Raw genomic sequence first — 23,024 nt, forward strand, 5'->3', positions numbered from 1 at the left:
CGCTTCGCGTTAGACACCGGATGAGTGACCCCCGTTCTATGAATGAAATTCAGCGCCACTGTCGCGGACCATGGACCGCTGGCTAGTGGGCAGAACTTATGAAAAGATTCGAGAGTCGTTGTTTGAAGGACTGCAGGTTTGAGAGGAGGTTGAAAGATAGATCGATGAAGCCCCAAGGCCCAAGCCAGGAGTGCTGTCAGGTGGTTGGCAGTGCATGTGACCCACGGAGGCACAAATGTTTATGCTTTGGAGCCTGAGGCTGCAATATTCCATCGCGCCAAACTGATTTTCGTCATTCCGTCACGAATGGGAATCAAATTGTTAAAGTTGAGAGAGATGAATTATTCAAAGGATATCTCGCTATTCTGCCGCTGTTATGTACCCCAAGCTAATCGCTCCAAAGCCCAGAGCCCCGAGATACCACTATGGAAATTTGACCTACCTGTACTTGTCTTGATTCGGTCTCTCCCAGCGTCGTCCGCGTCTAATCCCCTCGCGGCTGCATGGCCCGTCCACCCCATCTCGCACAGCTCAGCCTCCACAGCGTCTTCTCCCTTGCGTGACTCGAACAAACATCCTCAAACCGATACACCGACGTCCTCTTACGTAGTCCTCATGGGCGTTCCCGATGGATGCGGCAGCCGCTCTGACTAATGTGGTTTCCAACGCGAGAGACCTCTCAATCGAAGACAAGAATGATTAATGAGCCATAGTACCCCCTATCCCTACTTCACCACTTCACCTCAACATGCCACCCCTCTCCATACCTGCCACGCCCTTCGACGGCGCCGCCACCGGTCCACCGCTCTTCTTCTCGAAGATCTTCCAGAACTTCAGACTCTCGTCCGCCGCGGCGGTCGCCATCGTCTGTCCATCGGGGCTCAAGCAGCTGTGAAGGACGCGAGATTCATGGGCGGGGATCTCGATGTTCTTGACGAGCGATGGGTAGGACCACACGCTGATCGAGTTGTCGGGGAACCCGGAGGTCGAGGCGATCTCCTTGTACCCGGTCGACCACCGCAAGCTGGTAACCTGGCTTCCGGTATCGATGCTGTTGACACGGGCGCCGGTCGTAGAGTTCCAGAAATGGATATGACGATCGTGGCTACCGCCGCCAGTTGCCAGAAGATTGTTCTGCCAAGGGCACCAGGCCAGAGCCTTGACGGCAGCGTTGTGGTTCGTCTTAGAGAATTTAGGGGCTGCGAGGCTGCGGGCGTCCCAGATGGAGACGAGGTTGTCGTTGCCGCCCGACGCGAGTTGGGCGCCGTCGGCGCGCCAGTCAAGGCCGCAAACTTCGCCGGTGTGGGACTCGAGGTCGGCGATCTTGTGCTGGGCGATGCGAACGTCGTGATTGAAGAGCCAGCCGTTGCGAGCACCGGTTGAGAGAACGTGCTTGGACCATGCTGGGGATTACGGTTAGCGTGGTTCGATGACAGTGGCATTGGAATTAGGAACTTGAACCCACCTTGAACACTGACCCGAGACTCGTGCCCGTACATGCTTCGGAGTTTGGTCTGCTCTTCCACATCCCAAATCTGAACTTCGCCGGTACCAAGCCCGACGCTGACGTAGGCTCCATCACCGCTCCACTTGAGGCTCGAGACGTATGTGTCAGGAGTCGACTCAAGAAGCATATTCACCCCTCCGCTCTCGGCTGACCAGATGTAGACAGATTGACCCAAGCCGATCGCAACCTGGTTATTGCAAGACCAATCCAGAAGGTTGAGATAATAGTCATCGACGATGCTCGGAGCATCCAGGACTCGTTCAGGAGAAGTAAGGATGCGTCGTCGAAGCTGCCCATTGATCGAATTGGCTGGCTTGAGAGGTCGGTTGTACTGTGACCGCAGGTCGATCGGTTTGGATGACTCTGGTGGAGCCGGCTTGAATGCTAGAATGCGAGTATTAGTATTAATGCCACATGCAGATGCAAGTGTCGATTCGTAAGCGGCCGTGTCCCGCGCGGGCTTTGTGTAGGACTTCCGCTCATTTCCGTCATCGTCTCGGTCGTTCAAATTCAGTCCGTCAAGGGATAGAGTCAAGTCGTCTGATGATCCATGGCCTCCAAGAGTGAATGCATCCGCTGCCGAGGAAGCCAGCACTGATGAACCCGCCGACGCCGAACTTGAGCTTGACTTCGGTCGGTCCAGCTTGTTGATGCCCATCTTGCAGCTCTCTTCGCTTGCTGTCCGGTTTGGGATGAATCGGTCAACGGCATTGAAGGGAACCCGAACTGTGGATTTCGGTCGGATGCGGCTACTTGTTGGTCGAGCTTTTGATGGTGATGTACCAGTACCCGTCAGAGCCCATTCGGATAGACCGAGATCAAGTCTTCGAGGGGAGTCCTTTGCAATGTTCGACTTGGCAGACTTCCGTATCGTTGACTTGGAGATAGCATGGGCAAAGGTGGGGGTGGTGTGAATTGACTCTGGGGTTTTGGAGACGGTGATGTTTGAATTGCGGGCCTTTGGGGAAGGGGTCAGCGGCATCCGACTGCCAGCAGTACGGATGGAGAATTGACGGCCTTTGATAGGCGTGCAAACGTCCACTGTCGCCATTCCGAAAAAGGAGTGATGAGGAGCGGAATTAGAGAGGTGTTGAGGAGGATATGCAATGCAGGCAACGATCAAGAAGCAAAATGCAAAATGCAAATAACTGAGGGGGTGTTTTTGAGTTTTTCGTAAAGTATGCAAGATGTGTGATACAAAGGTTTTGTAAAGGTGTAGAAAGAAATGGATGGTGATGGGAGCGGAGGAAGGTTTTATGTTTGGGGTTGGTTGGCACAGCGACGACGGAGGTGGATTGGTGGAGGGGCAGTGCGGTGGTTGAGCCGCCAACGTCATCCACTGGGCAACGAAGTTCAGCATCAAGGAGGTCCGATCCCATCATTGCGAGGCTTTCATGAGTTTCAAGTCTTATTGGGAGGAATAACTTCAAGCTGCAACCTGTGGAAGTTGGTAATTGCATGGTTATTCCCTTGGACTCCCGCTGTTCGTACACTGCAAGAACCGCGGAGTGCAGGGCCACGAATGGTTTCCGATAGTCGATCCCAAGCCAATCCATCCCTAATTCAATTATCGAGTCCTCTGGTATCGGCATGATGCTGCAACAGAACCGCAGATTCTCTACTGGGATCTACGAGCCTTGCTCTCGATGATCACCAACAGCCATCTGGGGAGAGCGGGGCGGAAAGACTGGAGCGGAGCGGAGATGGAACTCCAGTCAGCTGGAACCTCGGGCGGAACGTTCCGAGACACACTAGTCTGGATTGGGATGCCACGATTGACATTTGCCAGCCCCCTCCTACCAGTCCGACATTTTGTGTTCACCGTCGTGATATCGTCCCGCTTACCATTGTTTTCAACCCTTCCTTGGACAATACGGAGACATGTCTCTCGATGTCTGACTGAAGAGCAATCCCTACATAGATCTATATCCTATGAAACATGGACAGTCGTCCTCCACCATTCGTTTCCAACCATTCAAACACTCCCCAGAACGTCGCTGGGAGCGCCCAAACCCCCGCATCCGGGTCGTCGAACAATACCTATCTCATGTCTGCGAGTCCGGTCCGTCCTCGCAGGGGTAGCAGCGACAATGGCTACAAACCGAAGATCATTACCACCGTTGGCGCTCGACCAGCATGCTTAGTGAATGCTTCGGTGACCTACGTCGGAACTGACCAGATATACGCTTTTGGCGGTTTTGATCAATATACGGATGAAGGTGAGGAAAGCATCCAAAGCGACTACGATTGTACTAACACCTTGCAGTGTACAACCATGTTCTCAAGCTCGACCTGGCTACCCGACAATGGAGTCTAGTAGATAACTTCGGCGATATCCCGGGTGTTCGTATGGGCCATACCGCGACTTTATGGCAGGGAGATAAACTTCTTGTCTATGGAGGCGAGAACGAGCACCGTTTACATCTGTCGGATGTCATCATCCTCGACCTCAAGACGCTCCATTGGACACAACCTGAACTTCACGGTACCGCTCCACGAGGACGCGCTCGTCATGCAGCAGTAATTCATGATCAGAAACTCTGGATCATGGGAGGCATGAGCGGGCAGGATAGCTGGGTCCTCGACGATATCTGCTATTTGGACCTCAAGACATGGACATGGTCACGAGCGTGGAGGCTGGTACATCGCTATGACCACACCTGCTGGATCTGGGGCGGTCGGATCTGGGTGTTCGGCGGGATCAACGAGGATATGGAGCGAAACAGCGAACTATGGTGGCTTGACCTCCGCGGCTCGGTCGCCTTCGAATCGCAAATGTCGTACGGCACCTTAGATCGAAATGGACAGCCCAAGAGATTGGGATATGCACAACAAACCCAACCGACCCCGGGCTCGACCGGATACACGGCCAATTCTAGCAGTGTACAAGTCAATTCCGGGATCAACCCTCGATCTTTACCGCTTGCTCCAGGCTCGATCTCATCGATCAAGTTTGTGGCGAGCCCGAATCTTCCATCGCAGACGCTTGGTCAACATTTCCATGCGTACTCATCTGGGTGTTTGCTCGACTTCCACACCGCTGCAAGTATCTCCAATTTTACCGACACCAGCCTCTCTGCTTTAGACTTAGAGACTCTTCGTTGGCAGCGTGTTGCAGACGGCCGCGAGCTCTTCAATATGAGCTATCGCTGGCATTACTGCGCCATGAATGAAGACGGGACACAAGCCTGGCTTCTCGGGTGTCCCACGGAACCCAATAACCCTGCCGACGAGTATCTAAGCGACGTGCTGCATATTGACCTGAGGAAGTTCGGCCTCTTTGGCAACGCCATGTTCGAGTCTGAAAAATCGGTCCTCCCAGCATCTGATACGCATCGATTTAGCCACCTCTCCGCTATCGGCACGGACCTTGCCAAATTCTTCGATCTGTCACCAGGCACCGGGAGTGGCACCGACTTCATCATCACTACAGAGCTCGACGAACCATCGTCGTCTCCATCGTCACCATCCTCCTCCCCCGAGCTTACCCACGCATCCCTCAACCGACCCACCCCCCTTTCCCTCTCCGCAGCACAGTCTCAAACCAGCCCACCCATCCATGTCCACAAACTCATCCTCCAAGCGCGCTGGCCGCACTTCTCTCGCCTCTACGCCGCGCAGATGCTCGAATTCCACACCAAGAAAATGCACATTCCCGAACCCTACTCCGCCGTCCGCGCGTTCCTCCTCTACCTCTACACCGACAGCATCGCCCCACCCCCCGGCACCGCCCCCTCCTCCCGCTCCTCCAGCTCCCTGAACCTCCCATCCCCCTCCACCGGCCGCCGCCAACCCGCCGGCGCCAGCCACAACCCCTCCCCAGCATCCGCGAACGATCCTCCCGGACCCTCCCTCCCCGACGTTGCCGGCATGCTCGTCCTAGCGTCGTGCTATGACATGCCGCGGCTGCGGGCACTCTGCGTGCACCGCCTCTCCCGCGAAATCGACGTGCAGAACGCGGCGGTCATCTGGGATCGTGCGTCGGTGGCAAACGAGGCGTGGCTGCGTCGTCGGGCCGCGGGGTTCTGCATGACGCATTGGGGGCGGGTGGTTCGCACGGCGGGGTTTCGGCAGTTGGGACGACGACAGGTGCTGGAGCTGTGTGGGGAGGTGGATAGTGAGGGGCGGGTGGTGGGGGGGGAAGAGTTGGAGAGAGTGGGGGGATTGGCTGGGGGACGGTTTGGGTATGGTGGGACGGAGAAGGGAGGGAGGGAGAGGGTGAGGGATGTGACGTCTGGGGAGGAAGAAGAGGGGGATGGTGACGAGGATGGAGACGGGATGGACGTGGAAGTCGGTTGATGATGATCACGAAATATATGGGATGGGTTCCATTTCAACGGGGACTTCGGATCGATGAACGGACGTTCTTAGCGCGGAGTAACTGAACCTGCGACACTTTCTCTTCGCTCTACGGCGTCAGGTTGTTATTCGGTGTCAAGATTTTCCTTTCTCAGGGGTTCTGCTTCCGGCCAGGACAGGGGGACTGCAGCGTACTTCACGACTATCACGATACGACCGAGACATGAAATTGCATTACAGCGGTTCATTATAGAGGAAGCCCGGAATGGCGCCTTCTCTTAGATTAGCAGCGCTTCATGGCAGACAGACTGAATAGTACTATCGACATCATGGGCTTGCCTGACGAGTGGATATGCCATAACCCAAGACTAGAGTACGAATTCGTAATTCAGGTTCACCCTGCTGATGTTCCGATAGGGTAGATGGGGCAATTGGTCATTGAGCATTTTCGTGCTGCCAGGTTCGTGGCTCAGTTGTTGGAATGCTGGGATTAGGATGGTTTCCATTTTTGAATGTGCATACTAATTACAACCACCACTATCCAATTCTGAGCTAGATGGTTCCAGTTGGCAGTTTCAGCCCTTTACGGTTCTCGGTCGGATTAGAAACATCAGCACAAAGGGTACGTACCAATCCAACATAGTGTACCGCCTTATCTGATGTCATCGTACAGATATCCTACTACGCACCGAGATTTCTGAGGCGCCTATTGCGAATTCGCGATGAGTCAAGTCGATGAAGCTTCCATCTAGCTACTTTAACTTCACAAACAACCGTTGAGGTCTCTTCCACTTGTGATAAGTACTTTCAATCTTCGTGCTAGTCCACCATCGTATCCGGATAATCAAGATCGGTCATTATGGTCATCGTAGCAGTTGCTGGAGGCACTTCTCGGGGCCTTGGCTGGTCTATCGTGACGGCGTTCCATGAGCACCCGAATCACACTCCAATTGTCCTCTCGAGGATGACATCGAAGACGCCGCAATGGCTCACCGACCTACCAGTTGAGATCCGCAAGGTGGACTACGGCTCCGTAGACAGCTTAGTTTCCGCGCTTCAAGGAGTCCATACGGTAAGCGTACCGCCTCGCATGCTTACAATCTGTATTATGTCTATGCAATATCCGGTTCTACGCCTGTAGATTCTGAAGCTTCGTCCATACACCTAACCCGCTCTATCGTCGCGTTCTCTAAATCGAGCCAGGTTATCTCCACAACGCTCAACAAAGAAGGCTCCTGGGTCGAAAACGAATCCGCCCTCCTCCAGGCCGCCCTCCAAGCCGGTTGCCGCCGCTTCGCACCCTCCGAATGGTCCGCCGGCCCCGCCGGCGTTCTGTGCGTCGACATGCTCAAACCGAAATCCGCCCTCTGGCCACTCTGCGAGCGAGCGGCGAAGGAGCACCCCGGCTTCGAATGGACGCGGTTCGCGGTTGGTATGTTCATGAACTATCTTGGGTACGGGTGCGAGAGGGAAGCAGAGGCATTGAATGGGATGGAGGATAACGGGGCGAAGTTCGTTTATGTGGGGGAGATGCGGATGGAGATGGCGGTGCGGGAGGATGGGGAGCCGGCGAGGATCACGCTGACGGAGATAGGGGATGTGGGACGGTTTGTTGCGGCGGCATGTTGCCTGCCAGACGGGAAGTGGACGACGGAGATGGGGATGGCGGGGGAGACGTTGCGGTTTGATGAGATTGCGAAGATCATCGAGAAGATAAGGGGAAGGGAGATCGAGATCGAGAAGCGGAGTCCGCGGTTGGTGGAGCAGGAGCTCGAAGAGGATCTGAAAAACGAAGACAGCGGTTACTGGAGGAGGATGTGGCTACAATTGGAGCTCATGGATACTCATGACGTGGAAGGGGAAGGGGTCATTCGACCCGTACTCAATGAGATGTTTCCGGACATCAAGGCCATTACGGTTGAACAATATATTAAGAAGTTCTGGGAATAGTCCATGCCTTTGTGCTCACAATGGCCCTGGATTCCAATAGCTACATTAGGCCACTCTTATTAATCCTTCAGACAGTATCTAACCAATACAGTCAACCTTCGCTATAACGATTGAATCCGTACAGGCGAATCCAATCATTATAACGCGGATATCGCTAAAACGAATTTTCTTGGCAGCATTGATTGAGAATCCGTGCAGGGAATCTTATCGCTATAACGCGAATATCGCTGTAGCGGTAATCGTTATAGCGGTGGTTGACTGTACTACACAAATCAAGTTGTTTATTCCCCTTTTATGATTGACTGTCGCCTGAAATTCTCCATTGCCACAGACTTTCCTCAAATGCTTGAACAACAGATTTGTAGGTCATCAACACCACACCCATTGAAACCAGCCTAATCTTTGTGAACCTCCTTCAATCTGTGTTAGGATGGGTTCCTTGGAATCGTTCAGTAGAGAAAATGCCTGTGGACCTCCAGTTGTCGGTGGTGAAGACTGTCAGTCTGGAACAAATTGGTGCCCTGATTCATCTGCCAACGCCGTCTCATAAATTTCCACCCATCCAACTTCTGGAGTTATTTTCTCTAGCTTGTATAGAGCGCTATTCGATATAGAACTAGATGGTCGTCGATGAAAAAAGTATCCCCGCCGTAATGGGATGTGATCGATATAATATCCGCGCTACCTTCCATGCAACATCGAAGGGTGTGAAACACCCGCTCTTTTACACCACTTCTTGCAAATTTGCCCAGTAAAGTGTGGACCAGGTGTCCCCAGATGGTACAGCCTTTGTAGGTAAAGTTGATATCGCACTGGGTTAGTACGACATCGAAGACGTCAAAAATCGCCAACTGCAAGCTCTCTGAGTCGTTGTTCCAGTGACTGCTGCTCCTAGAAAAACATCAACCCATCCAAGATCCTTAGTAATAAGCTTGTACATGGTGCGAATCTAGTTAGAGCTCAAGGATAATCTTTAAATTTCCATGACAACCGTCTTGTCAAGAACGGATAGAAGGGTTCAGGTTGGTTTAACCTTTAAGATGACGTCCTGCAATATGAGATCCAAGTCCATGTTCTGATTCTGTGAAATGCCCCATCGCATTATCATATCAAATGCTTCATCGTCTTCTAGGGGTTTCCCAATACAGAACAACTGATCGAGCGAGTTCAAGAGGAAAAGAGGAAGAGCGCCATCAAATCCAAGTCCGCGATAGGACGTAGGAATTCAAGTCGATGTTCGACGAAGTATCTCACTTCCTGCCCCAATTAAAAAGGCAGTAAAGTTGATGTGTGGATTTTCGACGAGGTTGGGGTCTCGGGAATCCCACCTCTTGCTCCATTGCGTCACGACGGACAGTAGCGGATTGAAAGGTCGAAGGAGGAGAGACGAAATGGACGTGTCACCATCCGTTCCAGCCCCTCAAGAGTCAAAATGGCTGGTTGCTGGTTCTCTGGTTCGTTTTGAACCCTTCGGGCGTAGTACACTGTGCGTCTCCATAAAGTCTTTCAGGATTTTGAATTCCTGGTCGGAATTAGACTCCACATGGGGCGATATTGGGCGCAGAATCGTAATTCTCACTCTACTTTCGCTCTCTTTAGTTTAGTGTCTTACGTGCGGCCATTTAATAGAAGCCTATTGGCTAATATCTTTTAGACTAATATTTAATCAGAAACATGATTGGATATCCCAGAATGCCATGCATCCCAAAAAGCATGCACGAAGTTAACCGCATCTACAAAATTAGCTTTGATCATTGCGGCTGCATCTACTACTACGCAGTACTACTCACCCAGGGATCGGATGGACTAAGACTGTTCTAACTAGGCTGAATAACGCCACTGACGGATGAGCCGCTGCTTCCGCTGGTGTACGGAACCTCTAGTCAAGGCTTAGAACTCTGTCGCGTGAGGCTCTATCTAGTATCTTTGGTGACCCGTGCAACGACTCTAACCTTATCGCGACGGCATGCAGCAACCGCATCAGAACACCGTGAATGTGGGAAGCGATGATGCCAGAGATTGGTCCCTTCTCAGGTTTCTGGAGGAAGATTGTGGTTCGTGGGGGTGGGAGACTCTGAGTCTTTCCCTCTGCTCGGCGCAGGTCTCTCATTGGATGCAGTTTGGCGAGCTTAACCCTCCAGCCTAGAGTAGAAGTGGGTCGTATTCAACCCTCCTAATTCTTCCCGTAGGATTCCTGTACGGCTGTACCGCAGTACCGCAGCCTATCACCTAGATCTGTGGTCCCGTGGATAGCGTTTCTAATTGCTACGTAGATCTCCGCTCATCCTTGCTGTGATGCTGTTAGATTTTGTGCCGCATAAGACGGCGCCGTTCCCGGCGTAAGATCGCGTTCTTTCGCTCAATCCTCCCTCTTTTTCGCATGCTCCTTCTCCAGTCGACCCCGCAGATGCAATTGAACCATGGCAGAACCGAAATTCGATGAAAAGGTCATTGACCCTCAAATACAACCACCCGACTACTACCATAATGCCGGTGAAGTCGAAGACAATGCCGACCATCTTCAGCGACATCTGGGCAATCGACAAATCCAGCTCATCGCCATTGGAGGCTCGATCGGAACGGCGCTCTTTGTGAGTATCAATGCCGGTCTTGCCAATGGTGGTCCTGCATCGTTGTTCCTTGCATTCTCCTTGTCCTCAATTATGTTGGGTTTAGTGAATAACTGTGCGGCCGAAATGTCAACTTACATGCCTGTTTCCGGAGGCTTCATCCGTCTCGCCGGGAAATGGGTCGACGATGCGTTTGGGGTCATGGCAGGATGGAACTTCTTCCTCTATGAAGCCCTCCTCATCCCCTTCGAGATTACGGCTATAAGCACAGTGCTTTCGTATTGGCGGGATGATATCCCACCGGCTGCCGTAATTGCAGTATGTATCGTCTGCTATGCGTGAGAAATACCATTTTCGTTCCCTTTGAAACCTATCCCCAGATCCTGAAGACAATGTTTTGGAGAATGAATGCTAAAATCTGGCAATAGCGTCTTTAACGCGCTTGCAGTGCATTACTATGGTGAATCCGAGTTCTGGCTCTCTGGCGGCAAAGTCATACTGATCATCATCTTGTTCTCCTTCACGTTCGTGACAATGGTCGGCGGCAATCCTAAGCATGTACGTCTAATCAGCAAATTGCAGCTGAATAGTCATCTAAATCTCACTTAGGATGCTTACGGGTTCCGTTACTGGAGAGACCCTGGCGCTTTCGCCGAATATCGTACCACCGGCTCCCTAGGGCGGTTTGAGGGCTTCCTCGCAGCACTCTGGACTTCTTCTTTCGCGGTCGTTGGGCCCGAGTACATCGCGATGATAGCGGCAGAAGCGAAGCGGCCGCGTACCTACATCAAGTCAGCATTCAAAACCGTCTATTTCCGCTTCGGGTTGTTTTTCATGGGCGGCGCTCTGGCCGTTAGCATTGTTCTTCCTCGCAACGATCCGACGCTACTTGCGATTATCAACGGCGATGCAGGCGGATCAGGAACAGCTTCTGCTTCGCCATACGTCATTGCGATGCAAAACCTTGGGGTCGAGGGACTACCCCATCTGGTCAACGCGCTGTTGGTCACTTCGATCTTTTCGGCTGGCAATACTTATACCTATTGCGCTACGCGGAGCTTATATGGCCTGGCTCTTGAAGGACAAGCGCCTAGTTTTTTCCGGTATTGCACGAAAAGCGGCGTCCCCATCGTCTGTTTCGCTTTCGTGATGTGCTTCCCCTGCTTGGCGTTCCTTCAGCTGGGCAACAATTCGGCCACTGTGCTTAGTTGGCTAGTACGTTGTTTGAATCCTTACAGGTTTCCAGGAGAGGACTTATGCTAAACTCTTATAGGTGAGCCTTATCACTGCCGGCGGTATTATTAATTTCATCGTCATCTGCTCGACATACTTGAAATTTTACTACGCGACTAAGGCGCAAAACTTTGATCGGAGCAAGTTGCCATACACTGGTTACCTGCAGCCAGTAAGTTTCGAACCAACTTGAATTGCACGAACTGTTCTAATCCTGATCATAGTGGTGCGGCTGGATCGGATTGTGTTGGATGATATTCGTCGTCTTCACCTATGGCTATGCCTCGTTCAAACCTTGGAGCGTCAAGAACTTCTTCATAAATTATACCATGGTTCTCCTGGCCCCTGTCCTGTTCATTTTCTGGAAGCTTGTCAAGCGCACGAAATGGATCCCGTCAAGCCAGGTGGATCTTATATGGGAGGCACCAATCATTGATGCGTATGAATTAACTTTCTACGAACCGCCGCTGAGTTTCTGGGTCGAAATGTTGCAGTTGATGGGAATCAAGAGGAAGGGAAAGGGAGATCGGAGGTCCAGTATCGCCATGCGACCGTAGAATTCCCCTTAATGAGCTACGTCGTGTGTGTCGGACAGGACATGGACTATGCTTTGGCAGTTAGCACCTTTCCGTAGGGAAACTGCGTTCTACGCTTAATGAATGATCCTAACTTTTTGTTTATCTACTTGTTGATACGCGAGATGAATGACAGGAATCTGAGCAAGATAAGCCCAGTTGAGATTAGGTGTATAACCTCCTAGTGTGGAACGAGGCTACAGGAACCATCATGAAATAACGAAAGACCCGAGCTAGGATCGGACGGTTGGCTGGTAAAACTAAAGGTCTGCTAGAACTGCTGGAGCGCGTATTTGTTTGAATATGTAGAGCTTATAGCTGGGCATCGCGTCCAAATACGCGGTGCACCTAGGGAGCATTAATGAATAATGGTACGAAAACCCTAGGAAAGTATGGTACCAGGGGGGCTTCGGATGAGAGTAGCCGGAGATGGCAGTTCGGTTCCTACAATTGCCGAGCGAGACTCAGAATCCAGCATTCTTACATAGTAGTTCCTTAACCAATATACCGATTGTAGTGCGTAATTCCCGCCCAAGAAATCAACCATGGCCGACCCTACCATCACCCGCCCCACCCGCTCCCTAGCCGGAAAAGTCGCCATCATCACCGGCGCCGGCTCCGAAGGCGACGGCATCGGCAACGGCCGCGCCGCCGCAATCCTCCTCGCCGAGGTGGGCTGCGCGGTCGCCTGCGTAGACTTCGACCTCGCGCGCGCGCAGCGGACGGTTAGCATGATCGAGTCGGAGGGCCACGGCAAGGCGCTGGCGCTCAGCGGGGACATCACGTCGGAAGATACCTGCAAGAGCATTGTTGAGAAGACGCTAGAGGCATGGGGGAGGGTGGATGTGCTGGTGAATAATGTAGGGGGCTTGGGGGGGAGGGGGACGGCGGTGGAGGTGGAGATGGAGACATGGGCGAAGGGAATGGAGTTGAATGTCGGGTCGATGGTGATGATGGCGAAACACGCGATACCCGCGATGCTGAAGAACGAACCCACCCCGGTCTGCCAATATCGCGGGGCGATCGTCAACATGGCGAGCGTGGCGGGGTTACGGGGCGGAACGCCGCATCTGCTGTATCCGACGGCGAAGGGGGCGGTGGTGAACATGACGCGCGCGATGGCAGCGCATCATGCGGCGGAGGGGATCCGGGTGAACTGCGTGTGTCCGGGGATGCTATATACGCCGATGATGTATGGGCAGGGGATGAGTGAGGAGATGCGGGCGGCGAGGAAGGAGAGGAGTCTGTTGAAAACAGAGGGAAATGGGTGGGATGCGGGAAGTGCGATCCGGTTTTTGGCGACGGATGAGAGTCGGTGGATTACTGGTGAGATGAACGCGATGGATAAAGGGGTTGGGCTAACAAGTATAGGGATTGCATTACCTGTTGATGCTGGGGCGACGTCTGCGGTCATGCTGGGTGAGTGATTTGACTTTTCCATACTCCTTTGATCCCGTTGTACAATGTGTGGATACGTTGGATTGCACTGACTCGTTTGGGTTGTAGGCAAATGAAGGGTTTGATATCGAAAACCAATATAGCCAAAGAAAATCAAGTTAAATGGAGCTTCAAATTTCTCCAATTGCTGTAAAACTTGGTCTATCTAGCCGCCTCAAGAAAAATACATGGCTAGCGCCTAACGAACCACATTTTTTTTGACAAATGAAGCAATTTATATCAACGACAATCTCGTAAAAGCCCTCTATGCCTCCGTCACGTACAAATCAACAAACTTATCAACTTCCATCTCCGACAGCTTCTCCAAATCTTGACCCAATGCAACCATCTCCTTGACCTTCGTGGCATCGTAATGCGGGGTGATGTGCCTCTCGAACTTCTTCAAGATCTCCGGCTTCGCCTCCTCACGTCGCAGCCTGTGTCCAAGCGGCGCCTCGACGACCTCCTCCTCCAGGACGGTGCCGTCGCGGAGCTTGACAGTGAGGGCGTTGGCGATGGTGCGCTTGTTGGGGTTGTGGTAGTCGGCGGTGAACTGCGGGTCCTCGACGCAGCGGATGCGCTGGCGGAGGCTCTCGACGAGCTCGGAGGTGGCGGCTTCGGAGCCATCGGGGTAGTCGGTGGCCTCGAGGCGGTTGAAGACGAACATAGTGGAAACCATATACTATTTGCTGTTAGTATCGAATGCTCGTTTAGCAATATAGAGGGGTAAGGTGCATACCTGGACGCAGTGGTCGCGGTCCGCGAAGTTGTCCATGGGCTTGAACTGCTTGTCGATGATGCGGATGCAAGCCTCGTGAGTTCGGTTGACGACCTCCTCGATATCGGCAGCGGTCTTGCCCAGAGCCGCGAGCTTCTTGTTGAGGCGCTGAGCAGCCTCGACGGCAGTTTGGGAATGGAATTCGGCTGGCTCAAGTCAGCTACATCCCCAGTTACGCGGACAATTGAGGAGACTTACCAGGGTAGGAGACCTTGAACAGAACGCTCTCCATGACATAGCTGCCATACGGCCTCTGGAACTCGAACGGCTTGCCGCCGAAGTTCACGTCATAGAAGCCCCAGGTCGGGGTGCTGAGGACGGACGGCATGCCACCCTCACCGGCCTGGACCTTCAAGCACAGGTTGACGGCGGTCTGGCAAGCATCACCAGCAGCCCAGCTCTTTCGGCTCATGGTGTTCGGGGTGTGCCTGTAAGTGCGCATGGACTGACCATCGCCCCACGCCTGGGAGATAGCATCGCGGGTCTGTGACTCGTTCAAACCGAGCATCTTCGCCACGACCGCCGTGCTCGCGACCTTGACCAGTACCACGTGGTCGAGACCGACCTTGTTGAAGCTGTTCTCCAGCGCCAAGCATCCCTGGATCTCATGGGCCTTGATCATGGCCTCGAGCACGTCGTGGACCGTGAGGATCTTGCCGTTGCCGAGGTTGCCGCCGGCACGGTTCGTTCGCGAGATCCAGTCCGCAACGGCGAGGATGGCGCCCAAGTTGTCGGACGGATGGCCCCACTCGGCCGCCAGCCAGCAGTCATTGAAGTCCAACCACCGGATCATGGCGCCGATGTTGAAGGCGCCCTGAATGGGGTCCAGCTGGTACGGAGTGCCGAAGACACGGGTGCCATTAGGGACAATGGTGCCGGGAACGACGGGCCCGAGAAGTTTCGTGCACTCCTTGAATTCCAGAGCCTTGAGACCGCAACCGATGGTGTCGAGGAAAACCCAGCGGGCCGTGTCGAACTATGTGTCGGGTAAGCCCTTGCTTCTCCAATTGGGGCTAAACGCAGCCAATAGCTTGGAAAGGGGATTGATGAGGCTTCAATTGAGGTTATTGCAAGGAATCACATACTGCCAGTTCGGAGTCGACTTTGTAATTGTGGATATAGCTCGCCATATCAACCAGCTCCGGATCCCATTTGTTTGCACTTGTCGGCGCAGGAGCGCCGCTTTGGAGAGGAGACATGGTGGAGAAAGCTGCGGACCTCGAAATCTGCTGTAGACCTGAGAATTTGGAGGTGGAGGAAGCAATGGAAGGGCGAGAAACAGCTCGTGAGATGGCCGAAGCAGTGGGGTTCCTCGCAGCTTTCTGCCGAAGCGACCTGGATGCTGCAGTGCAGATGTTGCGGCTCAGAGCAGACATGACGACCAAATGAAGCTCTCTAAATCAAAAGCTTCCTCTGGAACAGAAGAATTAATGGATCTGTTGCAGGGAAGAAGTCGCGAACTTTTTGTTTTCTCAAAGAAAAAGATCTGGAGCGGACGGGAGAAAACATGAACCAGCGGGCGGGTGGGATTTCGAGGGGTTGATCCGCTTGAGCTCCGCGATTCCGGCCGGGCTTCCTCGGGAATAACGAGTCGTTCGGATGGGGGAAAATCTCTGCCGAACGGATGCTCCCAGGAGGCCAGTCCCATGTGAGAACAGTGAGATGGATGGGAGATACCCGAATATTCACGATGGATTACTGCGACTCGACTTCAATTGTTCATTTGCGTCCCAACAGATTACAATGGATGTTGTAGAACTCCAATGCTAAATGTATGATTGCTTGTATTATTACAGATTGTATGGGAAGGACCTCCTACGTCACCACCATGTATCAATTGAATATCATATCTATATAGTATACCCAGAGCATCACTCCATGAGCGATCAAGAACTTACGGAGCTTTAAACCGAGAAGCGAAACGATCTCCGACACCGGCAACGGCCATTTTATATGTTGATATTTCCAGCTATACGGTAATAATACGGTTTATGGGAAAAGCATGGAATTCTCACCTCCGAAGCTACGGTTCCATTATGAGCTTTCTTGAACAGACGGCGATGATCATCCGGTTGCTTCTACTCCGAGACAAGGGTAAAACGGAGAACACGAGCCCGGAACAACTCAGAGTATGAGTTGGCTAACTCGAACACTTTCCATAATTGATCTCTAGCCAGGACAAAGATACCTGTCTTACAAACGACATCTACAATGTACGGTAAACGGACTGGCTGTGATGGAGGATACTAAGTACATAATCCTACTTACTTCGCCCAACGACCTGAGACGAAACCTTGATCAGCCGACCACAGAAGAACTCCATTGCTTCGTCGATCGTTCAATTTGGACAGTTCAACTAGACCTAAAATCACCCATCGATGTAATATCCCGCTGAGCACTGTTCGTGTGTTCACCTTCAGTCCTTCACCCCTTGCCACCGCAAGTGCCCCCAAATGACCGGTGCAACCAAGGCAGGGTCTAATTGCCGCAGGATCTTATTCCGTTATTCGTCACAATCGCTCTCGAACCGCAAAATGCCCGGAGAAACCGTCCACTATATACCCCGGAATATTGGCGACGTAGACCCGTGGAAGACTCTCGAAGATGGCGGCGATGGAAGAGGAGCTCAATGTCAAGCGTTTCGAATTCGAGGATGTACTCCGTACAAGGAAGGTCTGTCGAAGAGAGTGCTAGTCGTCGGAAGAGATCCGTGAACCAACTCTTTGTAGGAGTCGTAGCTCGCCAAGGAGCAGCAGATCTCTACACCGTAGCAGTTTTGAGGTTGTTTGCCTCCACGCCCGATGGAAGGTGAATCGGCCCGGTGAATCTCCCTCGAACGCGTTCTTCAACTAGATGGATCCACAGCGTTGGTAACCCGATCTCCGAAAGGTGCAACATCGCTTGGCTCGCTTCGAGGAAGTGGTCTTTGAATGTCTTCCAGAGCGCCTCGTCCTTCTCGTTGTCGCTCCCCGGTTGTGGGAAGTACGGATCGTTATTGACGAACGCTATGACGGCTTGAGTTACCCCGTATCCGTCCAGTGTGATGCTCTTGCAGCGGTCGAAATCTAGGATCCAGATGCTATGGTCGCCAAGGGTCTCCGATTTTAGGACGGTCTGGAATTCGTCGTCGGTTTTCCTCGGGGGAGCAAGAACGAATTCGACATCATCGGCGTCCAATCGCACCTTCCAATAGAGCTCTGCAAGCCCTTCTGCCAGCTTTTTCGCGTAGAGTGTCGTATCCAGCCCAAGCTCCTCCATTTGGTCAGCATGAAGAGGATAATTTCGGAGACTGAACGCTTGAGACTCTGAATCTGGTTTGTGCTGCCGCCGGCAGCCTAGATATGGTCGGATTAAGCAGTCTCGGTTCGCTACCGCCTCCTTGCTGGATGCTCGGATGGACTCAGGGGAGTACCGATCGATGATCCTGTCGCGTACTTCCCGAGGGAAATGCGGTATCCGCTCGCTGATGAGGGCGTTGCAGGGTCGATGGCCGTTCGGGAATCTCTCAAGATGGTCGTTCCACCAAGGATCGTCGACAGGAACGTAGTTGGGGGAATCCGGGGTGGTGACAAGCGCGGCTTTTAGAGCCTTCTGATGCATCACAAAGCCGTTGTACAGTGAGCCTTCCGATCCCCCTTCTTCTCTTTTGATGGCGTAATGCGTGTCGTCAGCGGACCAGACGGTCCCGCAGGATCCTTCTCCGATGCAGTAGTACATCTTTCGCGTCGGTTGGGGTATTGATCTTGCAGAATTTCTGCTGCTTAATGATTTGGTCGCAATGATAAACGAGGATGCGTCGATCTCCCCAGCCCGAGATAACTGGGGAGAGTATTCTCAATTATGGTTCACCTGGGGCGCGTGAACCAAGAAAGTGAGCCGAAATCGCTGACCACACAATCAAATGCTAGAGCGGACCATTGAAGATTGGCAATTCGAATCCGTCCAGATCTGAAACATCGAGATATCGAGAAATCGTGATTATCGACAAGTCTTCCTCTCCATGTCGTCGAGGCAATTGTCGTCCTGGCCGAGAACAGGCAGGAGCAACTGCTTCGAGATTTATGGTGAGCGAACGCCCGATCGCCTTTAATCGAGAATTTATTCCACGGTGGACCATGAGGGTTAAACCATATCTTGTCCGTGATCGACCGCACTCTTCGTCGGATGAGGACAACTGTACGGAGCACAGTGCCAAGGCATTTACAACTAGCACCGATCGACAAGGACACGAAGATGATCGTGGATCGGACAGGTTACCGATGTTGTCTGTTAGGCTCAAACAAACGGGTCCTTGTATGGTGTTTAGAAATTAGATATGCATAGATAGGTCAACGAAGGTATTAGTACCCGGAAGTACGTAGTTGGGAGTGATTCCTAGCTCCTTTGCATCTTCGATATCGCCAACAGGGCGAAAATAAGGTTACTTGGCCCCTGGCTGCCCGCAACCATCGAACAGATTTGAGGACAAAGCCGGTCGTCTTGGCTTTTCGGTGTCTTTTATATCGGAGTATGCGCACCAAAGTGCGCAGTATCTATGGAAGGTTTCCTGTTGACAAGTCAATCGCAACTGAGAATCGGTACCTTGCTGGAATACCACCAAATTTCTAGAGCTTCGAAGGGTAAGGAGCTTGAAAACTACCGGCTACGACCTTGGTCTTTATGATGCCGCATTCCAAAGCACCCTCAACTCGATAGAGCTCTACGACTCATACGGTCCTACACTCTCAGGCGTCGCTATCGGTTCGAACCAGTCCCGGTAGGAAGACATGTGGTGGAACTTGGATCTGTATCTTTCTGCTACTGTTTGCATGACAGGTCACAGGAAGCTGGGGACAGGGGTATCCATAAAAGTGGAGAGTTCACAGGAGAGATGGCATGGGAGGAATTGAATCTTCGAAAAGAACTTGTCTTTTGAACATCAACAACCTCACGTATAGAACACCGGAAGAGACCCGCAAGGACTTCCAAAGCCAGAATCACAATATGTGAAGCCTGCCGGCCAGCTTCAAGCGTGGTAAGACATACAGCTCAAGCTTGATGGACCGATCTAGTTCATTCGGATGCCTTGCTATCCCAGTATATGTGCAACCAACGCCCGGCTGAATGCCATCCTCTCCATCGACTCGATCGTATTGGCCGTGATCTTCAAGAGGCGTCGATGCTGAATGAGACCCACGATCAACGAAACGCGCAATCGTGGGATTCTCGAATTATCAACAAGTGATTGGTGCCTCATTCCCTCCATGTCTCTCCCCTACCGTTGGTCTGGAGTCTACTTTCGAGAGAGCTGAGTTGATTGTTATTTTCGGGAGCTCACTGACATGGCCATTCCTCATACTATTTTCCTAAGTCGGAGTTTCCTGCTGTGCGTAGTTGAGTATTCTTAATTCTTAAAGGGTGGCCGTGGTAGTCTATGGGTTCCGTTCTCTAGAATTTATTTCTCTATTCTCTTGTCCTTATGAACTGCGTTTTGTGGTCTACATAATGTTCCGACAAGCAAGTTGGGCCATATCCGGCCTTGTTGGAATCCTTATCTCGATATTCCCCTCCTACCAAGTTACCGACGATATAAATGAGGTTCCCCGTATCGAGACTTCATGCTCCTTCCCCGTCTTCTCTCTTTCCTTTATCAAGTCATTGCAAACCAGTCATATCTCCAAGGACAACGTAGAAGTGAAAATAAAATTCTCCATCACGCACCCTAGTATACATGATGTGGACAACCAGATTGAATATAATGTTACTCTCAAGCCTATGGCCGATTTGTACCCAACCATGTCAGTTATTGATAATGATCAATTAGCGTTCACGAATGGAACCGTAGTATCAAGCCGGATTTTGATCCCGAGGGGCGAAACCTTTTTGCTCCAGAGAACCTGGGAACTCGAGGTTATTGTCGGGACGGTGAATGACGGTGTGGGTGGCTCTGGGTTCGACAGGGTCTATGTTTCCTTTCAGAATCGGACAAAAGGCGCTCCTGTAGCCATCTTAACAAGGCCGGCGGAGTATTGGTAAGGAGCCCCATCCTTTGAGCATGCGAGAATAACTCCGAGACGACTAATTCCCTCTTTAGGCACTCAAGGCTGGAAGAAATGACATACACAAACTTCACTTTGCCCAACGCTGGCGAGGCTGTCAGACAAGAGTGCGACTGCGAGAAAATGGTATAGATTCCGGGCCGGACATTGCTTCGTCCGACTCCCCCAGGTGGGCCTCCGGATCCTACTCTTGGAACCTGACGATATCCAGTCAATATTCAAGTCCGCTGGGAAAAGGATCCCGGTGGCGCTCTTCAAGCCCTGGCTGGTACAGGAGTTGGGTTGTTTCGAACAATAAATACTCAAGGCCAACTAGACTGGGGCTTTAGGCTCAATGCTTTTGGGCGCGTTTCCAGTGCCTTGACAACTGCAGCTGACGACTTGCCCGTTGCGGCGAAGCTTTACTTTGACGACGCACACTTCACAATGAAGTCTGGTCCTGACAGGAACAACCTCTAGCCCTGGGAATTTGACCTGGAGATCTCGTGGAGCGGAACCCGGATTAACACCGACGCGATTGTTACCCAATAAATCGGTCCGGACCTCGGTCGCGTTTGGTCTGAGTTTCGCAGAATCCGCTCCGAAGGAAACGCCATCGTTGGATTGGAAGGCGTCCCCCACATCGATGTCTGGTTCCCAGCTGATGTCTCAGCGTCCAACTACCTTAACAATCGCATCGCTCTGACGTCAATCCGCAGCTGTCGTCCAGATGTCATGGGTCATGAGTATGGCCATCATGTCATGAATTCTCCTATGGACAACGACATCCCAAGCACGAGAGGGGAAAGCCACTCCTTTTGCTCGAACACTGAGACCCCCGGGGATGTCCTGAGTGGAAGGTTATGCCACTGCATTTGGCCTCCGAGTCCTTGGTCTCGATCAGTATGCGAGCCTCAATCTAGCCGCCTACTCCTGTTCAGTCAACCGAGACATGACTTCAGATGAGGGCCGCGTGGCAGCCGGGCTGCTCGATCTGATGGATGATGAGGGAACCACTCCCGAGTGCGCAGGTGGCAACGATGATCTAGGCCGTTTAGGATGGTGTGATCGCACCCGAGGCACTCTCTTCACGCCGCGGGCGTCCTAAGAGATTCGCTTGTCGGGCCACAGGTTTCCAGTGTGACTGCTTGGTGGGAGAGGTTAGCGGGGTCACGCAGGGGGCAAACGGGCATAGCGGATGGGTGGGAAGCCATGCGGTTCAACTACCATCCGCTCGCCCCTTGCAGACTCAGAACCTTCGGGAGGTACTGTCTTACTCTACCTGGCTGGCCTTGGATAAGCCTTCTGCTTATCAGAACTGACTCTTGGCCACCACTGCCGCCACGATTCACTCCTCGACCGCCTCCATTCCAAGGTAGAGGATAGTGATTGTAGGTTAGGGACAATATAGAGTAACTGAGGGGCGGAAAGAAAGTTACAACAGTTATAATCCGGCCGACTAAAAAGAAAAAGAGAGACATGTTTCCTAACGGGTAGGCAAATATTGATACCTGTACGTCAAGGGGAAGCCATATCTCAATGACTCCGATACTCCGCGTATATTCCTTCATGCATGTTTATTCGCCGTGATGCTCGAGCAAAGAACAAATCCGAAATAGTACCATCCTAAAAGCTGCTCCCAACCCAAAAAAGGCCATTATCTGCCTGTACTCCTTGGTTCTATCATGGTCATGTGTCGTGGAATCCACTATCTCCTTATAATCATCATCGAGATAGCCTTCTCCATGTGATAGGCAGTCAAACCAATCCTTATATTGAATAGTAGACATCTTCTTTATTTCCAAGTGCGTTTTTCAATAATCTGCACACAGACGCACATCCCACCGCTGCAATCCCCATCGAAAGTACATGATGGCCGATTCCGACCCGCCCTAGGCATCACAAGATGCACCCAAGGTCAATGATTGGGAAGGTAAGTTACGAGTATAATCCGTGAACCAGGGGTTGAAGTCGAGTACTAACGGAGTTCTTCAGTTGCAGCTACTACAGCTTCGAGGTGATTTCTGATGTAACCATTCGCACTTCTCGGCTGGAGATTCGGGCACATTGAATCCTACTTGCGGACAGATCTTCCTGGTTCAAGACCGCGTGCTTGGTATCATCCGCAGAGTTGCGATCCCGCCTTGTTTATTCCTGCTCCTATACTGGGCTCTCAAAGGACGCTTCTAAGGAAGTAATTGAGCTGTTCTATGATTCGAACTAACTCAAAATCTTCTTCAAATTCATCTATGGGCTAGGGCTTCCTTTCAAAGCGCCAACAGATGGTGAAAACATCGGAGACGCAGCAATGCTAATCGGGCTAGTGGACCTTCGCACCGTGGCTGACAAGTACGAGGTCACTAGTCTCCAGCAACGATATTAGGGGGGCATTGCGATGCAGCTCGATTCCTATTGGAACAGAGGGCGACTTTCATCCGCACTCCAGACATCGGTGGGTGATGGTATTTCTGCAGCGTCCTTGAATGGGCTTTTTTTCTGGGACCTATCGATATTCTGGACCTGCTTGAGGAACTTTATAAATGGGATATCCCTGGGGTGATGGACAAAGGCCGCTATCCACCAGGTCCACATTCAGACGCTTCCGATACTCGAACTAGAGAAGGATATGCCAGTATACGCAACGGCATACAGGGAACT

The 23,024-nt window shown here is 52.1% G+C and overlaps 8 protein-coding genes across 8 annotated transcripts; 5 read left to right on the top strand and 3 right to left on the bottom strand.

The window, feature by feature from the left end:
- Positions 1-323: 323 nt before the first annotated feature.
- P152DRAFT_517196 (cell division cycle protein Cdc20) lies at positions 324-2,713 on the bottom strand. The gene is made up of 2 exons (XM_033682993.1): positions 1,466-2,713; positions 324-1,403 (listed from the first exon to the last, which is right to left on the bottom strand). Exons 1-2 carry the CDS (start codon positions 2,556-2,558, stop codon positions 739-741), a joined length of 1,758 nt encoding a protein of 585 aa, XP_033530472.1. The 5' UTR covers positions 2,559-2,713; the 3' UTR covers positions 324-738.
- Positions 2,714-3,446: 733 nt separating this feature from the next.
- Positions 3,447-5,806, top strand: P152DRAFT_404602 (uncharacterized protein; the record flags this gene model as incomplete). Its single annotated transcript, XM_033676770.1, has 2 exons — positions 3,447-3,726; positions 3,774-5,806. The coding sequence occupies 2 exons, from the start codon at positions 3,447-3,449 to the stop codon at positions 5,804-5,806; spliced, it is 2,313 nt and encodes a 770-aa protein (XP_033530473.1).
- Positions 5,807-6,665: 859 nt separating this feature from the next.
- On the top strand, positions 6,666-7,756 carry P152DRAFT_476943 (NAD(P)-binding protein; the record flags this gene model as incomplete). The annotated part of the gene is made up of 2 exons (XM_033681550.1): positions 6,666-6,878; positions 7,010-7,756. The coding sequence occupies 2 exons, from the start codon at positions 6,666-6,668 to the stop codon at positions 7,754-7,756; spliced, it is 960 nt and encodes a 319-aa protein (XP_033530474.1).
- A 2,228-nt stretch (positions 7,757-9,984) lies between these two features.
- Positions 9,985-12,283, top strand: P152DRAFT_517199 (uncharacterized protein). The gene is made up of 5 exons (XM_033682994.1): positions 9,985-10,664; positions 10,755-10,884; positions 10,936-11,541; positions 11,600-11,731; positions 11,784-12,283. Exons 1-5 carry the CDS (start codon positions 10,177-10,179, stop codon positions 12,114-12,116), a joined length of 1,689 nt encoding a protein of 562 aa, XP_033530475.1. The 5' UTR covers positions 9,985-10,176; the 3' UTR covers positions 12,117-12,283.
- A 348-nt stretch (positions 12,284-12,631) lies between these two features.
- On the top strand, positions 12,632-13,723 carry P152DRAFT_424028 (NAD(P)-binding protein). The gene is made up of 2 exons (XM_033677217.1): positions 12,632-13,460; positions 13,506-13,723. The coding sequence occupies exons 1-2, from the start codon at positions 12,680-12,682 to the stop codon at positions 13,559-13,561; spliced, it is 837 nt and encodes a 278-aa protein (XP_033530476.1). The 5' UTR covers positions 12,632-12,679; the 3' UTR covers positions 13,562-13,723.
- On the bottom strand, positions 13,640-15,856 carry P152DRAFT_462079 (2-methylcitrate dehydratase). The gene is made up of 4 exons (XM_033680265.1): positions 15,435-15,856; positions 14,548-15,325; positions 14,311-14,495; positions 13,640-14,253 (listed from the first exon to the last, which is right to left on the bottom strand). Exons 1-4 carry the CDS (start codon positions 15,723-15,725, stop codon positions 13,837-13,839), a joined length of 1,671 nt encoding a protein of 556 aa, XP_033530477.1. The 5' UTR covers positions 15,726-15,856; the 3' UTR covers positions 13,640-13,836.
- Positions 15,857-17,247: 1,391 nt separating this feature from the next.
- On the bottom strand, positions 17,248-18,054 carry P152DRAFT_369925 (uncharacterized protein; the record flags this gene model as incomplete). The annotated part of the gene is made up of 1 exon (XM_033675491.1): positions 17,248-18,054. A coding segment is annotated over one exon (807 nt), but the record flags the coding sequence as incomplete, so codon positions are not given.
- A 1,669-nt stretch (positions 18,055-19,723) lies between these two features.
- On the top strand, positions 19,724-20,364 carry P152DRAFT_496996 (uncharacterized protein; the record flags this gene model as incomplete). The annotated part of the gene is made up of 1 exon (XM_033682262.1): positions 19,724-20,364. Exon 1 carries the CDS (start codon positions 19,834-19,836, stop codon positions 20,362-20,364), a length of 531 nt encoding a protein of 176 aa, XP_033530479.1. The 5' UTR covers positions 19,724-19,833.
- Between the last annotated feature and the right edge of the window lie 2,660 nt (positions 20,365-23,024).

Source organism: Eremomyces bilateralis (assembly GCF_010015585.1).
Source record: "Eremomyces bilateralis CBS 781.70 unplaced genomic scaffold P152scaffold_30, whole genome shotgun sequence".
Taxonomy (NCBI): Eukaryota; Fungi; Ascomycota; class Dothideomycetes; order Eremomycetales; family Eremomycetaceae; genus Eremomyces; species Eremomyces bilateralis.

Coding starts and splice junctions, on each gene's coding strand:
- P152DRAFT_462079 (XM_033680265.1), bottom strand. CDS start 15,725: ATGTCTGCTCTGAGCCGCAACATCTGCACTGCAGCATCCAGGTCGCTT. Junction 15,326..15,434: donor AAGTCGACTCCGAACTGGCA/GTATGTGATTCC, acceptor CCCGACACATAG/TTCGACACGGCCCGCTGGGT. Junction 14,254..14,310: donor ACCGCGACCACTGCGTCCAG/GTATGCACCTTA, acceptor AACAGCAAATAG/TATATGGTTTCCACTATGTT.
- P152DRAFT_424028 (XM_033677217.1), top strand. CDS start 12,680: ATGGCCGACCCTACCATCACCCGCCCCACCCGCTCCCTAGCCGGAAAA. Junction 13,461..13,505: donor TGAGAGTCGGTGGATTACTG/GTGAGATGAACG, acceptor TAACAAGTATAG/GGATTGCATTACCTGTTGAT.
- P152DRAFT_517196 (XM_033682993.1), bottom strand. CDS start 2,558: ATGGCGACAGTGGACGTTTGCACGCCTATCAAAGGCCGTCAATTCTCC. Junction 1,404..1,465: donor GTCTCGGGTCAGTGTTCAAG/GTGGGTTCAAGT, acceptor CGTAATCCCCAG/CATGGTCCAAGCACGTTCTC.
- P152DRAFT_517199 (XM_033682994.1), top strand. CDS start 10,177: ATGGCAGAACCGAAATTCGATGAAAAGGTCATTGACCCTCAAATACAA. Junction 10,665..10,754: donor GTATGTATCGTCTGCTATGC/GTGAGAAATACC, acceptor ATCTGGCAATAG/CGTCTTTAACGCGCTTGCAG. Junction 11,732..11,783: donor ACACTGGTTACCTGCAGCCA/GTAAGTTTCGAA, acceptor TCCTGATCATAG/TGGTGCGGCTGGATCGGATT.